Source organism: Gambusia affinis, linkage group LG01, assembly GCF_019740435.1.
Source record: "Gambusia affinis linkage group LG01, SWU_Gaff_1.0, whole genome shotgun sequence".
Taxonomy (NCBI): Eukaryota; Metazoa; Chordata; class Actinopteri; order Cyprinodontiformes; family Poeciliidae; genus Gambusia; species Gambusia affinis.
This window is the reverse complement of record NC_057868.1, coordinates 22,189,301-22,206,058: the sequence shown is the minus strand read 5'-3', so window position 1 is coordinate 22,206,058 and position 16,758 is coordinate 22,189,301. Positions and strand designations below refer to the sequence as shown.

Below are 16,758 nucleotides of genomic sequence, written 5' to 3'. Positions count from 1 at the left end.
AACATTTTACAAAAATATTAAAGCTTGTCAAGGTTAAACACAGTGCCGCTCTACAGTCTGGTTAGCCATAATGTGGCTCTGCACATTACATGTTCATCTGAGTACTTGGTCACATTTATATTTGGGGCCTGCCATGCAAAGCAATGGCAGGAACCTATTACTTTACACCCAATAAGGTGTGTTGTTCTTGATTTTAAAAGGAGCTCCATTGGGGTCCAGCTTGAGGTGTCTTTTGCACTGAAAGTAGTCATGTGAAAGTTGTAGAATGTGGCCATGCATGCAATGATTAAATGCTGTGACATTTTGACCATGAATTAATAGATTTGTGAGTGATAAAAGAAAAAAAAAACATTTAATTGAATCAGCAGTAATGATTTAAACTCTAGACATGAGATGGGAACATTTCATAAACTTCTTCTAATTTCCATTGCTGCTATTGGACACCACTTTGGCTTTTTGTCAACTTTAATCAGTATTAAATTATGTTTGATTAGCCTGAAATGCATCAATGTTATTAACTGTGTTATCGGGATTTTTAAACAATGTGTTTCTTAGGTCTTTCCCCTCCTTAATATATATTTTTTGGATGTCATCTAAGTTTTTTTTTGATAAATAATAATAATAATAATAATAATAATAATAATAATAATAATAATAATAATAATAATAATAATAATAATAATAATAATAATAATAATAATAATAATAATAAAATGAAGAAATTAGATCATTTTAAAAAGTAAAATCATTTTTAAAAGAAGGTTTTTTTGTTTTTTCTAGTCGCCAATACGGGAAATTATAATTTTTTATTTTTGCTAAATACTTTTAATTTTTTAAATAGTGATTTAATTTTAACGTTAGATAAAACTTTAAATTCCGCTTAGGTAAGATAAATTAGGAAAAAAATATCAAAAACAATTATCGAACATTTGACTTTCTGACATTGTTGTGACAAGATGTTGTAACCTGTACCGGATGTGAGCTATATTGACCACAAAAATAAAAGCGCTTTGATTGGTTTTGTTACGTTCACTGACTTTGTAACATTACACATTTTCATTCTGAACAAAACATGTTCTGGTGAAATAATAAAATGTATATATTTAATTCAGTGTTTTTCTGTTAAGCAGTTATCTTAATTTAAACGGTTAATAAAAATATTACCACTTCCTGTCTTTTGGCTTTTTAACACTAGCTTGACGCAGCGTGTAATTTGTTAGCAGCCACGTCTCAACCTAAGGTGCCCAACAACCTGTTACCTTTAGGGAGCCGCACGTTTTCTGACGGGACTGAGGTTGGGTTAGTTACTGCTCCGTCATGTAGCGTAGCATAGTAAACATGGCGGGTGGTTTCATGGGAGGAGGCATTCTCTTTGTTGCAGAAAACAAACACAGCTAGCTAGCGTTAATGTGCAGCTTCCTCCTTTGGAAAACCTCTACAGAGGAGCTGTTTATGCAGTCGAAGCTGAAGCAACCAGATTTACCCAGAGGTAAGAGTTTGGTTTCTGGCTGTAAGGTTTTTATGAACGAACACGCCAACTGCCCTCATTTAATTGTTATTTTTGACAAGTTTCACAGTCAGAATTGGGTGTAGTTCCGCACTTTGCTGTTTACTCAAGCTTAATCAAAATATCTGGTTCACTATCGGTTTACAATCAGTGTTTTATTGTTTGTTCGCATTCTGATTTCTATGTTTCATAAATCCAATAAATACAAACATTATACAATAATAAGGTAGGGAGGTACTCCTAAAATTCACTTGAGTAGAATTAACGACACAATAATTTTCGACAACTTAATTAAACGAAGGAGACGTTCTGCTTTAAGTACAGCTATCAACAAAGCATTTTAAGTGTTTTAAAAAAAGAAAAATTTCACTCTGAAAATAATTTGTGTGCACGTTACAAAAGCTTGTGTGCTTTTATAAAAAGACAAATGACGCGTGATCCATGCATTTTACACAAAAACAAATTTGGCGGTGTGGTGTACATTTGGATCCACTTCCGTTATTAAATACATACTTTATTATATTTCAATGTCCGTACAGCTGCAAATTTTTTGAGTTATGTATTTCCAGGCTGACACAAATAAGAAAACTAAATGTTGTATATATTTCTTCGCAAATTTTAGAGCTTAAAAATATAAGAATATGTGTCTTGCCACATAGTCTCAATTTGATTTACAACTGGATTTCGACCAGACCATTCTGACACATGAATAAGCTTTAATTTGAGCCACTCCATTGTACACCCAGCTCTATAATTAGGGTCAACATAAAGAGGGAAGGTGAGTCTCTGTCCCAGTTTCAAGTCTTTTGTAGCCTCTCCTAGGTTTTTGTCCAGGGCTGTCTTGTAATTGGCTCCATCCATCTTCTATGTTTGCAACAAAAGAAAAGACAAGTTACACAAATGACCGTCAGAATTACAATCGTGCACTACTTTATCTGTTGCATATATCCCCCAATAATGTGTGAGGTTGCAACATTTGTAATAATAATAGCATCCCTCTAGGTTGATACAGTGTCTACTTTTTGCTGGTGGAACAGATTGTCCAGGGCACACCACACTTTTTTTTAAAAAAAAATTGTGTTTTTTGGGCTCTAGTGGCCTTTATTTGACAGTGAATTGACAGGCAAGTGGATAATGAGAGATATGTAGCAAAGGTCATCAGGCCGGACTTGAACCTGTGACGTCAGCATCGAGGACTAGTCTAGGCCTCAATATGTAGGATGTGCTCGCCAACACAGCACTCCAGCCTATGTAAGATATTTCAAAAAAAAAAAAACATCCATCCTTTTCCCTCAGAATTACAATTGTGCACTACTTTATCTGTTACATATATCGCCCAATAAATTAAAGTGTGAGGTTGCAACACAGCTAAGCATGGCAAATTTAAGGGGATATTAATACTTTCGTGTCTTTTTTTTTTTTTTTTGTGTGTGTGCATGTGAAAATTTTGCTCTTACAATTTCAATTAACCAATAATTTTAATTCTGTCACAGGGAGACTCAAGAGGCTCATAATTTCCATTGTTCGTCAGAAGATGAACTAGCCATCAAACCCGCTCACCGGCTACACCAGTCCCCCGTGAATCCACCCAGTCAGCAGGGGAGATGCAGGGCAACAAACAGCAGGCCAAGCAATCGCTCTGGCACTTCCTGTCGCCGTTCTACAGCCGGCAGGAGCGGGTGGTGCTGACCCGGAGCGAGAGCCTGCCGGGGGAGCAGGTGCTGAAGATCACGGTTACAGAGACCACGGTGATTGAGGCGGAGTCCGGCGTGTGGAACTGGCGCTCCTTGTCCTACCTGGGTCTCTGGTACTTCTTCAGCTTCTGCACCCTGTTTCTCAACAAGTACATCCTGTCGCTGCTCGAGGGTGAGCCCAGCATGCTGGGTAAGGAATGCGTTTGCATTAAACTCAGCTGTTCAGTGCTAAGCTAATTGTTAGAATATACAGAAAAGCTCCTAAATTTGCTGAGTGAAGTCAACAGGTCTTCTTTAGCTGGTGAAAGTTGTATTTAACGTCTCCATTAGCGACTCGAGCTTTTACCGTTTCTTCTTCTTGCTCCTGTAGGTGCTGTCCAGATGCTCTCCACCACCATCATAGGTTGCCTGAAGATGTTCATTCCCTGCTGCCTCTACAAGCACAAGTCCAGATCTGAATATCCATCCAACTTCTTCATGATCATGCTATTTGTTGGACTAATGAGGTGCTCGCCTTTGTCTTTAAACCACATGAACACTTGAACATGTGAAAGTGTTCATATGCAGATATTGACTATCTGCTTTAGAATTGCTAAACCAGATGAGAGCATCATTAAACTACTGATACAGCCTTCACACTGCAGAACACGTACAGGTCGCATATGTGTGGCAGTGTGAACGGCCCTGTAAAAAAGTTTGATTTGACAAAAAATCGGAATTGGGTCACTTCAAGCGACAGCGTGAACGCAGACTTAGACATCACTCAGCTGCTTTATCTGTGCTCTTGCTAGGTTCACCACTGTGGTTCTGGGATTGGTGAGTCTGAAGAACGTGGCGGTGTCATTCGCTGAAACGGTGAAGAGCTCGGCGCCCATTTTTACTGTGATCATGTCCAGGTTGATCCTTGGAGAATACACAGGTGAACAGACATATTCTTGTTGTAGTAATCAGGCTTTGCTTTCTATTTGGCTACGGGATTGCTCCTTTTTAAATCAGAACGACATCAGATTTCATTCGTTAGGCCACTTAACCTGAAGGATGTGCAGAGTCATGTTGATATATATGTTGCACATTCCTAATCTGCAGGGGGAGCCTTTAATAGACAGCTGAGCAAATTGTAAATAAAGTGGAATCTTGAAGCTTTAGAGCAGCTTTGATCAGCGACAGGGACGCTCAATAATTTGAGGATGCTCACTGAAGTAGAAGTGTCTCTGTATGCCAGGCCATTGGTTAGGAGAAATCAGGTGGTTTCATCTTGAAAGTAGCAATGGGGTATCTGCACATTCTGTAATTTAAAGTTTGAAAGGAATGTACCTAAAATGAAGGCCTTAAAATGTCTTGCATTAATAAAAAAAGTGCATGTTGGCCTTAAATACGTCAAATACGAGCTTTGCATTTTGTCATGGCAGTACTAATTCACCTTGTATATGTTGTTTTCAGTAAGGCACAAATTTGAGACCTCTTCATTCACAGCATTCTGTGACTGGATGCAGTTGATGCTACTGCTAACTAACTGCCAATAGACCCTGGTTAGATAGCTGTTTTGCGTACACCATGAGTAATTGCAAATTTATTGCCAGCTGGCTGGACGACGTTCGCCAGCCAATACTAGTATTTTCAATGCAAAAAACAAACTTTTAATTTTAACACTATGGGCAGTTTAGGCTGTAGAGAGCCATACGCGTTGTGAAAAACGCAAAGCAGCTACCAAGAGTCACAAACAGAAATGTTAGAGTTGCTACTCTTGATTGCAATCCAGCAGGATTTTTCAACCATCCCCTTTATTTACACACATACCCACATTTATATATATATATCTTTGCTTCAATGTGGCATTGAAAAGGGCTTTAAAAAGTCTTAAATCTGACTTGCTGAAACCTGCAGATAACCTGTGTGGTGACTCATTTATTTGTTTCCGTTCTTCAGGCCTCTGGGTAAACCTGTCCCTGTTTCCTGTCATGGCTGGCCTGGCCCTCTGCACGGCGTCGGAGATCAGCTTCAACATGCTCGGATTCTGCGCCGCGCTCTCCACTAACATCATGGACTGGTCTTTACCTCAGAGCTAGCTCCACGCCACCGCTTCTCAACTGTGAACACTTTGACTAACCCATTATTTGTCTCTCCCAGCCTGCAGAACGTTTTCTCCAAAAAACTGCTGAGTGGGGACAAGTACAGATTTAGGTAGAAGAATTAAAAATGGCCTCATTTTTAACATTGTGTTTTAAAGACATTCTAAATCGGTGTTGCTGTTGTTGCAGCCCCCCAGAACTGCAGTTTTACACCAGTGCAGCAGCAGTCATCATGCTGATCCCTGCCTGGGCGTTCCTCCTGGTGAGTAAACACACATTCACTTATTTATCGTCACCTGAATTGTTGATGCAGCTAAGTAAATACCTAAAGAGGCCATAGTTCTATTAATATAAATTGAAATGCTTGCCACACTTTTCCAATTTTTATTTGTGAGAAAAGTGAACATCGTGTGTAGCTGTCCTTGTACCCAAAATTGCTCAGATAGAATCTCATTGAAGGTTTTGATTATAAAGTGACAACATCTGAAAACCTGATACGGGACGGGGTGCTAGGCGATGTATCAGTCCAGCTCTGTTTGCTGAGGTCAAAGTGCTCCACTGATAACTGATGAGCCTTAAAAACTACAGATGGAATAATTAATGACTCCTGTCTCCATGTTTCCAGGACGTCCCACTATCTGGAAAGAGTGGACAGAGCTTCTTGTTCAATCAGGACATTATCCTGTTGCTGCTTTTTGACGGCGGTCTGTTTCACCTCCAGAGTGTCACGGCCTACGCCCTGATGGGCCGGATTTCCCCCGTCACTTTCAGGTAGCGGCAATCCACAACCTCTCACTGGGACCTAGGCCCGTCATGATGACACGTCATTTTGATGAACCACAAATTGTCCCAGAAATGATTGGGGTAAACAATATTACTGTCATTTTGAGACACTTTTTAAACTAGCAATAGTAATAAAAATGCCTTATTAACATTTGACACTTTATATATCCAAAACAAATGGAATAACAATAATTAAAACAAATTATGAAGCCAAAATTACATAAAAAAAAAAAAAAATTCTTGGGGGGAAAAACAGGTTAAAGTGGCAGGTAGTGAAAACTAAATACTTCATACTGGAACATGCAAACTCTGCAGAAAGATCCCGGGCAGGGAATCGAACCCAGGACCTTCTTGCTGCAGGGCAACAGTGCTACCAACTGTGCCACTGTGCAGCCCATTTCAATTTACATTGCAGTTAATTGACGTATTGCTTATTGTGACAGGCTTGCTGCGAATCATTTTAATTTGGTTTAATTTTTCTTCTTGGATCTATTTTAACATTTTACAACCGACTTCATCAGGTGAGCTTTCCAGTTATCGAACATGTTCACCGTTATCTGCAGCGCAACAAAGTCCAGTTGAAGTTGGGCTTAATCCTGAGATAACGTGTTGTATGTGGTCACATGTACTCCCTCCTAATGTACACCCCAGTTTAGTCCTATTGATCCATCCCTATTTTAACAAAGAGTAAAAAAAACAAAACAACAGAAGGTGGTGACTGGTTTTGCTGGTTTGTTGAGAAATGAAAAACCGAACTGACATCTGTGAAGGCTATCAGGGAGCCAAACTGGTCGTTGTGATTGTTCCTTTGTGTTCGAGCGAAACGTGCGATAAAAACATAGGAGGAAGTAAATGCAATTCTAAAAATGGCTAACAGCAGATGCCAAATTAAAATGCATAAAAAGTGTTGCAGTGAATTAAGACATTATTTCCTTTAGATGCCTTAGAGACGCATCATATTACTGTTCATACTCGCAACAAAAGTGCTGTGTAGCAGTGTGTAGAGAAATAAGCAGGGGTGGTGCTAATTCTCATACCAGGTATTCAGAAATGTGGCATAAATGGGTGAAAGATCCTTGAAGGAAAGTTTAAAAAATGGTGAACTCACTTCCTTTCTTTGAACTCGACCTGTTTGCCCGAGTCAGCAGAATTGAGAGATGCAATGTGCTGTTGCTTTGCGGTGAACGTCGGCACTACAGAACCTCTTTTATCGCTGATCTTCTCTCAGCACACAGCAGCTGAAACAGTGGTAGACTCATACTTTAGATTTTATCTGATTGTACAGATTTTATCATCCATATGGCAGCTGAGAAGGAATAGAAGGATGGGTTAGGCTATCAATATTTGCTATCAATACATTAATATTGATTGTAATTCAGCAAGTCCCCTCAACGATCCCTTATATTTACAGTTTTTCTTTGTCTGTCTTAAATTTAATTCGAGGCGGCATTAAAAGGTCTTAAATTTCGACTCACTGAAGCCTGCAGACGCACAAATATGAAATGGAAATGTAGGTATGGTTTTACAGTGTATGGGCCACAAGGACTAGTTCTGTAGGCTTGCTTGAGATTGAAAAAACCAGCAACAACGACTCTCCCTCGTCCTCAGTGTCGCCAGCACGGTGAAGCACGCCCTGTCGGTTTGGCTGAGCGTCATCGTGTTCAGCAACCAGATCACCCTGCTCAGCGCCATCGGCACCGTCTTCGTCTTCATCGGCGTCCTCCTGTACAACAAAACCCGGCAGATGCAGAGGGAAACCTTGCAGGCTATGGTAGCCGAGCAGAGCAACAAACCGCTCCTGCAGGACCAGGACTTTGAACCCTCACAGACCAAGTGACGATTAAATGCCACACGTTCCAGATAAAGACGGCCTTCATGGAGGCAAAGTTGAACGGGGATAAACCCTTCTGCATTCCTGTGGAACGAGACGGACAGTATTTCTTAACCACCCGTTTTAGCCTCATGACCACTTTAAGCGTCCTCTTTTTGTCTTTTTTTTAATTTTTTAAACTGGTCAACATGAGAAGCTCAGGGAAGTGCTGCTTGGTTCTTCATCTGTGGTAAAGACGCTGCTAAACGTGTCGGGGCTGCAGCTTTTAAACTGGCGACTCACGGGTTGTGCAGTCCGAACTGCATCGTCCAGTGCACCCTTAAAAACTCGTTGAAGGTTATAATATGTGGAAGAATCTTTGGTGCCTGGATGCTTGTTGTTGATGTTGTTTGGCTGGACACATTTATAAGAAATGTGAAATATCAGAAAGCCATGAACTGCATTCTAGGAATGCTTCTGCCATGTAAACGTTTGTTTTAGTTTTTCGCCGGTTATCAATCATCATCACTGTTATTGCTCTACTCTCTCATGAAGTTTGGTGCTGTATGAAATATGAAGGTGCAGCTTCATATTTTCCTTTGTGAACAGATTTACAGCAAGAGTTGAATGAATCGAACAAACATTTAAAGTTCAGCCTTCATGTTGCTGCTCTTTGTTTTGGTTGACCGTTTTCAGGTGTGTGCACACAAACAGATGTGGATGTTTTTGTTATTTTAAACTTACATTTGTTTTTAAGTAAAGAAGGTGAAAACAACCATACATAAGCTGTATATCTGAGGTTTTCCAAACTAAGGATGTAAATCTATCTGTGAGAGTTTATCAATATGCTGTTCACTACAGAAAAATAAATGGTTTTCTCTCTGCAGCAGGTTGTTTAAGTCATTTATTTGGTTTGCAAGTCCTGGCCGTCTGCAACCTGTACAATCCAAGGAGCCGTTTCTGCCCTCAGTCAAGGAAAATAAAACAGGTTTAGAGCCACAAGTATTAACTGACCTTTTGAAAAAAGACTGTTTTTGACAAATATCTACTACAGAAAATCTGTTACTTTTTAAAGAGCAACAAGTTTGCTCTTATTTTAGGTTTTAATGCAAAGAAAAGCTAACTTTCAAAAGGATAATGACTACATTTTCTTACTGGGGAAGTTGATAGTTGCACAAAGTTTTGAGCATAATAAAAAAAATGTCCTTCTGTCATGGGAATTAAATGCAATTACTCTATGAATTAAAAGCTGAAATTTACTTTTGTTGTATCTATTTTTAAAATTCAAGTTGTTCAGCATTTCTAGGCGGTTTTTAAGAGCCGTTGTCGAGGGTCCAAAGAGTCAGAGTCAGATCCGGAGCCACAGGTTGCAGACCCCTGGTTTAGAAGTTACTTCTACAGACTGCATGGGTGAAATAGTTGGGTTGTGATTGCACACTGTAGAAATCAGAGCACAGACTCATATTTAGCTTACAAGATGTGCTCTGAGGTTGATTATGTGACCTGAGTAACTATCTTTATTTCAGATCTAGAAAACTTTGGTAAGAGTTTGCAAACATACCAAAACAGACTTTAAGAAGTAAAAATGCTGCCTCATGTATTATCTGAACACATATATATACACGACACACCAAAAGAATAAATGACAAATACACTAATAAAAGTAGCCATTTTAATACAGTTCTTCATTATTTTGGAGAATTACAGTACATACAGCATAAAGTGTATTTGAAAGTTGTGTGCAGAAAAAAAAACCATGTTTTGCATTGGTGACCTTTTTCCAAGGCAAAACTCAGTCTAAAACTAGTTCAACGCATAAATTCGGATCTTACACGTTGGCAGCTTGTAATAAAACCTTCGGGTTCAGATAGCAACACTGACTGCACTTATCGTAAGCAAACGAGCAGAATAATTCAAAACATTTCAAACCTTCTGGGATCAGGACTGGCCTAGCAGATCATCCAAATCTGCAAGAAGAGCGGAGAACTAGCATCTTTGAGGTAGATGTGTGGTAAAAACATAAATCTTTAAAGATTCACATTTGTAGCTACCAAAGGACTTGGCAAAGCCAAATAATTCATGTATGTGAATCTAAAAGACATTTTACATGGTTCTAAACATGAAGAAATTAATAACAATAAATGATCATGTCTATAAAGTAAACCTATCTGGGATGATTATGCCCCTGATTTGTACAGTGCACATATTTTGCTACTTTTGCTGAAGCAAAGCTTCGTTTTACTTTTTTTTTTTTAATACTTGACCATCTAACCTAAGAGTTAGGTAATAATAGGTTTTGATGTTGAAAGTAAAAATAGTAGCACAACTGCAACTTTCTACAGTAAAAATATTGGATTCTCTGTTGTGTTACTGAGGTATTGAGGTATAGCTAAGCTGCTTAGCTTTGTTTATCTTTTAACAGAGCATACATTACCTCATATAGAGACAAACCTTGGCTGTTTTAGCCTTTATCTGTGTACAGATTTCCGAATCTCTTTGCAATATCACCTTGAAGACATCAGACGTGGCGTTCCTTGGCGTTCATTTGCTGAAAATATTTTTTCTCATTTGCCCGATGGACAGAAGCTCTTCAGCAGACTCTCGTAGGTCAAGAAGGTCACGGCGTTGACGGGGAACGCCCTGACGCTGTTCAGCAGGAGGCCTTTGAAGAAGACTCTGACTCCTTCCTCCTTCAAGCTCACTCTTATGCAGTGCAGGACCCCGCTGTACTGCTGGCCACCAGCTCCAGACATCTGGAGCCGAGCTTTCACAACGTCCATGGGCGTGGCACAGGCCCAGGTCACCACACCTGCCACGCCTCCTGCCATCAGTATGGCAAAGGTACCTGAAGACGGAGGAAACATTGGCGTTCTCTTTGGACATCGTGGAGATCTTTGAGGGTCGGCGTTTTAAAATGAAATCACGCTAAATGCACTTTTCAACCTTTCATCACATCACCACCATTAGCTTAAAAGGTTTTTCATCTGACGTGATAGACTGACACGATTTATCTTATTAATTCATTCAATTATTTCAAACATGATAGCAGTATAAAATAACAGATATAAACGAGGAATGCAAAATACACATATTTCTGGTACCACAATAATCCTAACATGCTTGAAAAGGAGTAGGAAGAAGTCATATTTAAAAAATGTGCCTAAAATGGAGCCTAAATGTGAAGTGGAAGGGAAATCCCTAAATTTTGTTCAAACAAAAGTATAGAAAGTGTAGTGTGAAATTCTGTTGAAGCTGCCTGAGTCGTAGCTTTGTGTACAATTCAAAAACACAAAATCTTACCAAGTATTTTTGGTCTGTCTAGTGCAAATATCTTAGTACACTTGAAAGAAGACAAAACTGACTGACAAGTGTCTGTTGAGCAAGATATAAGAGTTGTTTTAAGTTAATAATTTCTTAATATTGATGAAAAAGTACTAATTCCAATGGCAGATTATTTCACTTTTAACAGTGTCTTGGCAAAAATGTCTTGAATGTCTTTAAGTGAAACAATCTGCCAGTGGAAGAAGTATTGTTAATATTATAGTAGTACTGTAATACTATCAATATTATTATATATATATAGCTTATTGTGATCCTCCTACGCACACACCAAAGAAGTCACATAACCTCTGACCTGTAATTTTCACTCCAATAATAGACTTTCTGGTCTACTGTTTCTACTGTTTGCTGTGCTAATATACCAGAGGTTGTGCAAACAGCAAATATCAACTGTCTAGGTGTGACACTTTTCAAGTACTTTTTTTTTTGTTTGTTTGTTTTTAATTATGATATATTGAACAGTAATTACATTATTTTCATCTGACTGACTCAGGATTTCTTGTGTCAGTGAGCTCAGCCTGACCTGGCTCTTCTCCGGTCTCAGTCAGGGCCTTACGAGTGAGCTCATAAGGCAGGAAATAGAGTCCGTAGCACGGTACGTCCCTCAGAGCCAGAGCCGCCGCTCCTCTATAGAGACCCCTGACCCCTTCCTGTTGGAGTATGACTGCCACACAGTGTATGGGTCCACGGTACCGCTCGGCCGTTGTTTGACCCTGCAGACGCACCTTCACCAGGTCAACCGGGGCACAAACCAGCACCTGGAAGCAAAGAATTTTAAAGGGATAATCCACTCAGATGACTGAAGATTTAATTTGTTGAATGTATTTTTGGCACATTGTCGCTTACTGTCCCATGAAAAGCTGTAATGCTTCAGATCGCCAAACAAATTTCAACGTCAGTTTAAAAAGAAAATAGCAAGTTATGGTAAGTGAATACAAAATGTACATTTCAAATGATGATTTTGTGTATTAGGAGGAAGAGATTTCCAAACAAATGTGAAAAATATAACTTCCCTCTTGTTAAATCAACAATTACATTTGATTAATTTTATCTGACACGTTTATCACTGTTGGTTTAAGGGGCAATTATATTTTAACAGAGGGCCAACTTGGGATAGATACCCTTTAATCCATCCAGCCATCCATTTTCTATACACCCTTGTCCCTAATGGGGTTGGGAGGGTTGCTGGTTCCAATCCCCAGCTAACGTTCCGGGCGAGAGGCGGGTTCACCCTGAACAGGTCGCCAGTCTGTCGCAGGGCAACACAGAGACATACAGGACACACAACCATTCACACACACACTCACACCTAGGGAGAATTTAGAGAAACCAATTAACCTGACAGTCATGTTTTTCAAGTACTTTTTTTGTTTGTTTGTTTGTTTTTAATTATGAGAGAACCCACCATGCACAGGGAGAACATGCAAACTCCATGCAGAAAGACCCTGGGCCGGGAATCGAACCCAGGACCTTCTTGCTGCAAGGCAACAGCTCTACCAACTGCGCCACTGTGCAGCCCATACCCTTTAATCCTTTTTAATTGAATCCTTAATTGAAAAAAAAAAAAAAAAGCTTTTTGCATTTAATCAAGTTATATCTGTGGGATATTGAAATAAGTGCAATCATTCAAAATGGTAAATTCTATAAAGTGCTGAAACATTTCTATGGCATAAGTATAAATTGTCCCATTAAAATATTAAACCCAAAATCAACCAAAGACTTCTTGTACTTCTCTTTGTGTCCTTAATTTTCATTAAGAAAAACAAAAAAACAACAAAAAACAAAACGTTATTGTTCTGGTAACAGTTGAGTTTTGGGCATGTGCTGCCATCTGCAGGCAAATTAAATAAATGACTTAGATTAGCTTAAAAAAAATCCAACTTTAATAAGTTTTTGCTGTTTAAAGGCAGGTTCGCATTTGTGTTTTGACTTACACTCCAGACTTTCTAGCAATGTAAAAATCGGTAAGACATCACTGACTTCTTTCTTACTTAAAGCCTGTCCTTAATCGTATTAAAATTCATGTCACAATTAATATGCTTTTGCTTGTTTTCACTCTTCATGTTCTTTAGAAGAACATCCATTCTGAAGCCCAAGCTCAAGCAGAATCACAGACATCTACGTCCGCCTGAGGCTCTGTAAGAAGATGTTTGTGTGAAAACCAATGAGCCGACGAGTGAGCTTACCTGCACGATGCCTGAAAAGCAACCCGCAGTAAAGACTTGTAGTGAAGACACTTGTCTGCAGTGGCTGGTGGGACAACGATCAGACTGAGAGAGGTAATCCAAAGCATTGCTGTAGGAGCCAAAGACAATGGAGTTGGCAAGGCCAGTGGTCAAAACAGGGAAGGACATGCCCTTGAAGAATCCATGGAACTGATAGAGAAGATACAAAACATTAACATCAACCTAGTAATTCTAATTGTAACAGGGGTGTGCTTAATCAGAAATATAAAACAAAACAAAGGATGAGTCACCTACTCCTTCGTTCAAGTATGTCTTAGTCACACAGTCAAATATCCCTTTATACACAGACTTGGCTTGCAGGCGCACCTACGGATAAAACATTGTTCCATCATAAGCATGATTTAGACACAATGACCCAGGTTTCATAGCTCCATGTAACCTTCACTGTGTCCAACGGATGTCCCACTGCAATTCCCACTGCACCTGCAAAAAGCCAGCAAGGGAGACGTTGTTGCATCAGTCGTTCAAGCGTCGTGCTGTATTTGCTTCACAAGTATTTTTCTACCTGAAATGCTCCCAGCTACGAATTCCAAAAACGGCATCACTTCACAATCTGCAAGGAGATCCGGGTATTTGTGGCCTTTCAACGGTTAAGCATAGGTATGCATTTACAGCAGCTCATGTGCAAACTCCACCATGGCCAGCTGTTGGATAGTTAATATGTGAAGAAGTAAAAAAAAACTAGGTGAAAAGTGAACATTCCTCCAGTCTGTAGCATTTTTTTTACAGTAGATAAGCCTCTCTGAGTTGTACCAAGAGTTAAATCAAAACCATTTTACTTCCATCAGAAGGGTGAGTTTGGTTGAACAGTTTAGGCTTGTACAAAAACAGCAATTCCACATGCAGATTATATCAATGTGAAACTAGGCCTCTAATTAAGAGGTTTGTGAAGTGAGACCACAGAGCTTACCATCTGAAAGTGGCACCTCATTGTCATGATTTCCTGACAGATCTGCATAAAGTAAAGCTCATCTACATTCTTGCATAGAGTTACAGGTTGTGGGTGATCTTTGGCTTCAACTCTGAGCAGGTTGCAAAATCAGCAGAGCTGGATTTTCAAAATAAAAGACTTCATTGACTTCTCTGTGTCAGAAATGTGTAGCTGTAGACCACACATCAAAATTTTTCTCCGTATTTATTTGTAGTGCTCCGAATCCTATTCTCAATTTTTTTTTGTAGCGCAGTCTAATGATACCTAGAACATGTGTAAAACTTGATTTTTATTTCATTTTACAGATTTACTGCTTTGAGGAAACAGAAGACAAAAACAATAACGGCATTTGCCAATCATAATTATACTAGTTTGGATTTGTTTGGAAACAGACGCAATTGCTAAATGTCATTTTCCACGCTTTATTCTTCATATATGAAAAGCAAAATGCACAAAAATTGCCGTTTGTTTATAGCATGATCCCATGCAATCCAAACACCTCGCATCTGTTTCCAGACTTTGCCACATTACAACCACAACCTCCAATATGTTAATGGACTTTTAGAAACAACACAAAGCACGGAAGAAAATGTCAAGTGGGAGAAAAAAATATAAAGGGTTTCTTTATGAAGCTGTTTATTCACTAATGTTTTCCGACAAACCTAGGATATTGTCACAGAACAGCTGCACCAGCTGTACAGAGATTGTGGCTGTAACATCAAAAAAATATGGAGAGAAAAAAACAAGGCGTAGGAATTATTTTACACTGCATGTTAAATAATTATACATTTTGCATAAGAATTGGAAGTACAAAAAAATCAGCTAAAAGAAAATAGAAAATGCCAAAAGACGTTTTGTCTCACCCAAATGACATGAGCAATGGTGAGAATGAAGTAGCTGTCGAGAATTTGTTCAATATGTTAATTTATTATTTTTTTCTTTTCTTGCTGAAGTTATCTTATGGTTTATCATACCCACTTGTCTTTGCAGGGCTACGGGGAAGATCCGAAGTACACTTCGCTGCAGCAAACAGAAAGGGGCGGGGACGGACCACTGTCAGCCTCATACCTTATATGGAAATGGGACTATTTCATTCCGGAAATGAAGGGGGCGCTAGTGACACTATTTCCTGTATCAACCGTTTCATAATAATTATAATAATAATAACGTATTTTATTCTACAACGCCTTTCAAAACACCCAAGAACACTTTCAACATTAAAAATACAAATTAAACAGTAAAGAAATGGCTACAAAACCTGATATGTCACGTGGCATGTCTGTCACGTGGTATGTCCCTTTTTTATTTTTAAATCTTTATTTAAAATTATATTAGTAACAAGCGATCTAAAATGAGCAACAATAAGGAATCATTATGGAAATGTATTTATCTATCCTTACACCCCATCTATCTGAAACAAAAGTCATAAAACATGAATCACATCAATAATTTGGAGACAAATGTACATTAAGATCACATTTCTCCATCCATTAATTATCATGAATTATCCTAGTGGGTCATGAGGGCTGCTGACCCTGGACAGATCACCAGTCCATCACAGAGTCAGAAAACAGATATAAGTAAATACTTGCTGGTGCTGAAGTTCAAATAATAGATTTTGATGTTGTGAATGGTGCTTTTAAAATAAATAAGTTAAAATCCAAAATACAATAGCCTTTAACTTATTTTATAAGAACTAGATGGAAAAGAGGTTTGGTCAGTTTTACATTTAGTCAACAATTTTGGCCAACTTAGTACATCCATTCACGGTGCATTTTTGTTGTTTATTTGCCAAATATTTTTCTTATTATTCACATTGTGAATATAATTTACAAACAAACCAAAAGACTTCTGAACTTCTAACAAGTGACATTCTGTAACTAGAATATTCTTGGCTGCAGATAAACTGGATCAATTATCATAGTTCAGCATAATGTCTCCTATAAGGACTCCAGCTCAACCAGTAAACTGACTGGTGTCCCACTATTCCATATTAATTCTACCAATTGCAATAGATTCACAAAATAAAGACCTTAAATATCCAATTGTTGCAAAACCCAAAGTGATTCATTAAAACTTTAAATGTAGCTTCAACCTGGAAAGACTCACACAGAAGGCAGATTTTAGAAAGTTTATTTGACAACCTTTTTGGATAAAGTCACTGGATACATAAATTAGACCAATGTGTAATTTCTAACTCTAACTGTCTTCATCTCACCTGCTCAGGTGTCTCCCTCCCAGCCTAATGGCGCCGGTCTCATGTCCTCCACCCTTCAGAATGTCCAGCTCAGGATACCTTTAATCTTATGTTTGTATTATGATTTGTAACTGAACAATATGTTTCTGTATGTACTTGCTTTATTACAAAAACCAACAGTT

At 38.7% G+C, this 16,758-nt stretch overlaps 2 protein-coding genes across 9 annotated transcripts; one reads left to right on the top strand and one right to left on the bottom strand.

Moving 5' to 3' along the window:
* Nucleotides 1-1,190: 1,190 nt before the first annotated feature.
* Nucleotides 1,191-8,749, top strand: LOC122831062 (solute carrier family 35 member E2A-like). The gene is made up of 9 exons (XM_044116986.1): nucleotides 1,191-1,489; nucleotides 3,001-3,391; nucleotides 3,572-3,707; nucleotides 3,993-4,120; nucleotides 5,128-5,248; nucleotides 5,329-5,382; nucleotides 5,460-5,532; nucleotides 5,896-6,041; nucleotides 7,662-8,749. The coding sequence occupies exons 2-9, from the start codon at nucleotides 3,112-3,114 to the stop codon at nucleotides 7,888-7,890; spliced, it is 1,167 nt and encodes a 388-aa protein (XP_043972921.1). The 5' UTR covers nucleotides 1,191-1,489; nucleotides 3,001-3,111; the 3' UTR covers nucleotides 7,891-8,749.
* A 772-nt stretch (nucleotides 8,750-9,521) lies between these two features.
* LOC122831084 (solute carrier family 25 member 45) lies at nucleotides 9,522-15,416 on the bottom strand. Of its 8 annotated transcripts, none has more exons than XM_044117037.1 (8): nucleotides 15,354-15,410; nucleotides 15,243-15,276; nucleotides 13,954-14,092; nucleotides 13,828-13,871; nucleotides 13,683-13,754; nucleotides 13,389-13,577; nucleotides 11,726-11,960; nucleotides 9,522-10,708 (listed from the first exon to the last, which is right to left on the bottom strand). In XM_044117037.1, the coding sequence occupies exons 3-8, from the start codon at nucleotides 13,988-13,990 to the stop codon at nucleotides 10,428-10,430; spliced, it is 858 nt and encodes a 285-aa protein (XP_043972972.1). In that variant the 5' UTR covers nucleotides 13,991-14,092; nucleotides 15,243-15,276; nucleotides 15,354-15,410; the 3' UTR covers nucleotides 9,522-10,427. The 8 variants fall into 8 exon arrangements, with proteins under 8 accessions (XP_043972972.1, XP_043972978.1, XP_043972994.1 ...); XM_044117043.1 differs by having other exon boundaries at nucleotides 15,358-15,389; XM_044117059.1 differs by lacking the exon at nucleotides 15,243-15,276 and having other exon boundaries at nucleotides 15,354-15,416.
* Between the last annotated feature and the right edge of the window lie 1,342 nt (nucleotides 15,417-16,758).

What these genes read in the sequence shown, in the direction of transcription:
- LOC122831084 (XM_044117059.1), bottom strand. Translation starts at nt 13,990, where the DNA reads ATGCCGTTTTTGGAATTCGTAGCTGGGAGCATTTCAG. An exon ending in AGACATACTTGAACGAAGGA is followed by an intron (nt 13,578 to 13,682) that starts GTAGGTGACTCA and finishes CTTCTCTATCAG; the next exon opens with TTCCATGGATTCTTCAAGGG. An exon ending in GCTTTTCAGGCATCGTGCAG is followed by an intron (nt 11,961 to 13,388) that starts GTAAGCTCACTC and finishes CTTTGCTTCCAG; the next exon opens with GTGCTGGTTTGTGCCCCGGT.
- LOC122831062 (XM_044116986.1), top strand. Translation starts at nt 3,112, where the DNA reads ATGCAGGGCAACAAACAGCAGGCCAAGCAATCGCTCTGGCACTTCCTG. An exon ending in GGGGACAAGTACAGATTTAG is followed by an intron (nt 5,383 to 5,459) that starts GTAGAAGAATTA and finishes CTGTTGTTGCAG; the next exon opens with CCCCCCAGAACTGCAGTTTT. An exon ending in ATTTCCCCCGTCACTTTCAG is followed by an intron (nt 6,042 to 7,661) that starts GTAGCGGCAATC and finishes CCTCGTCCTCAG; the next exon opens with TGTCGCCAGCACGGTGAAGC.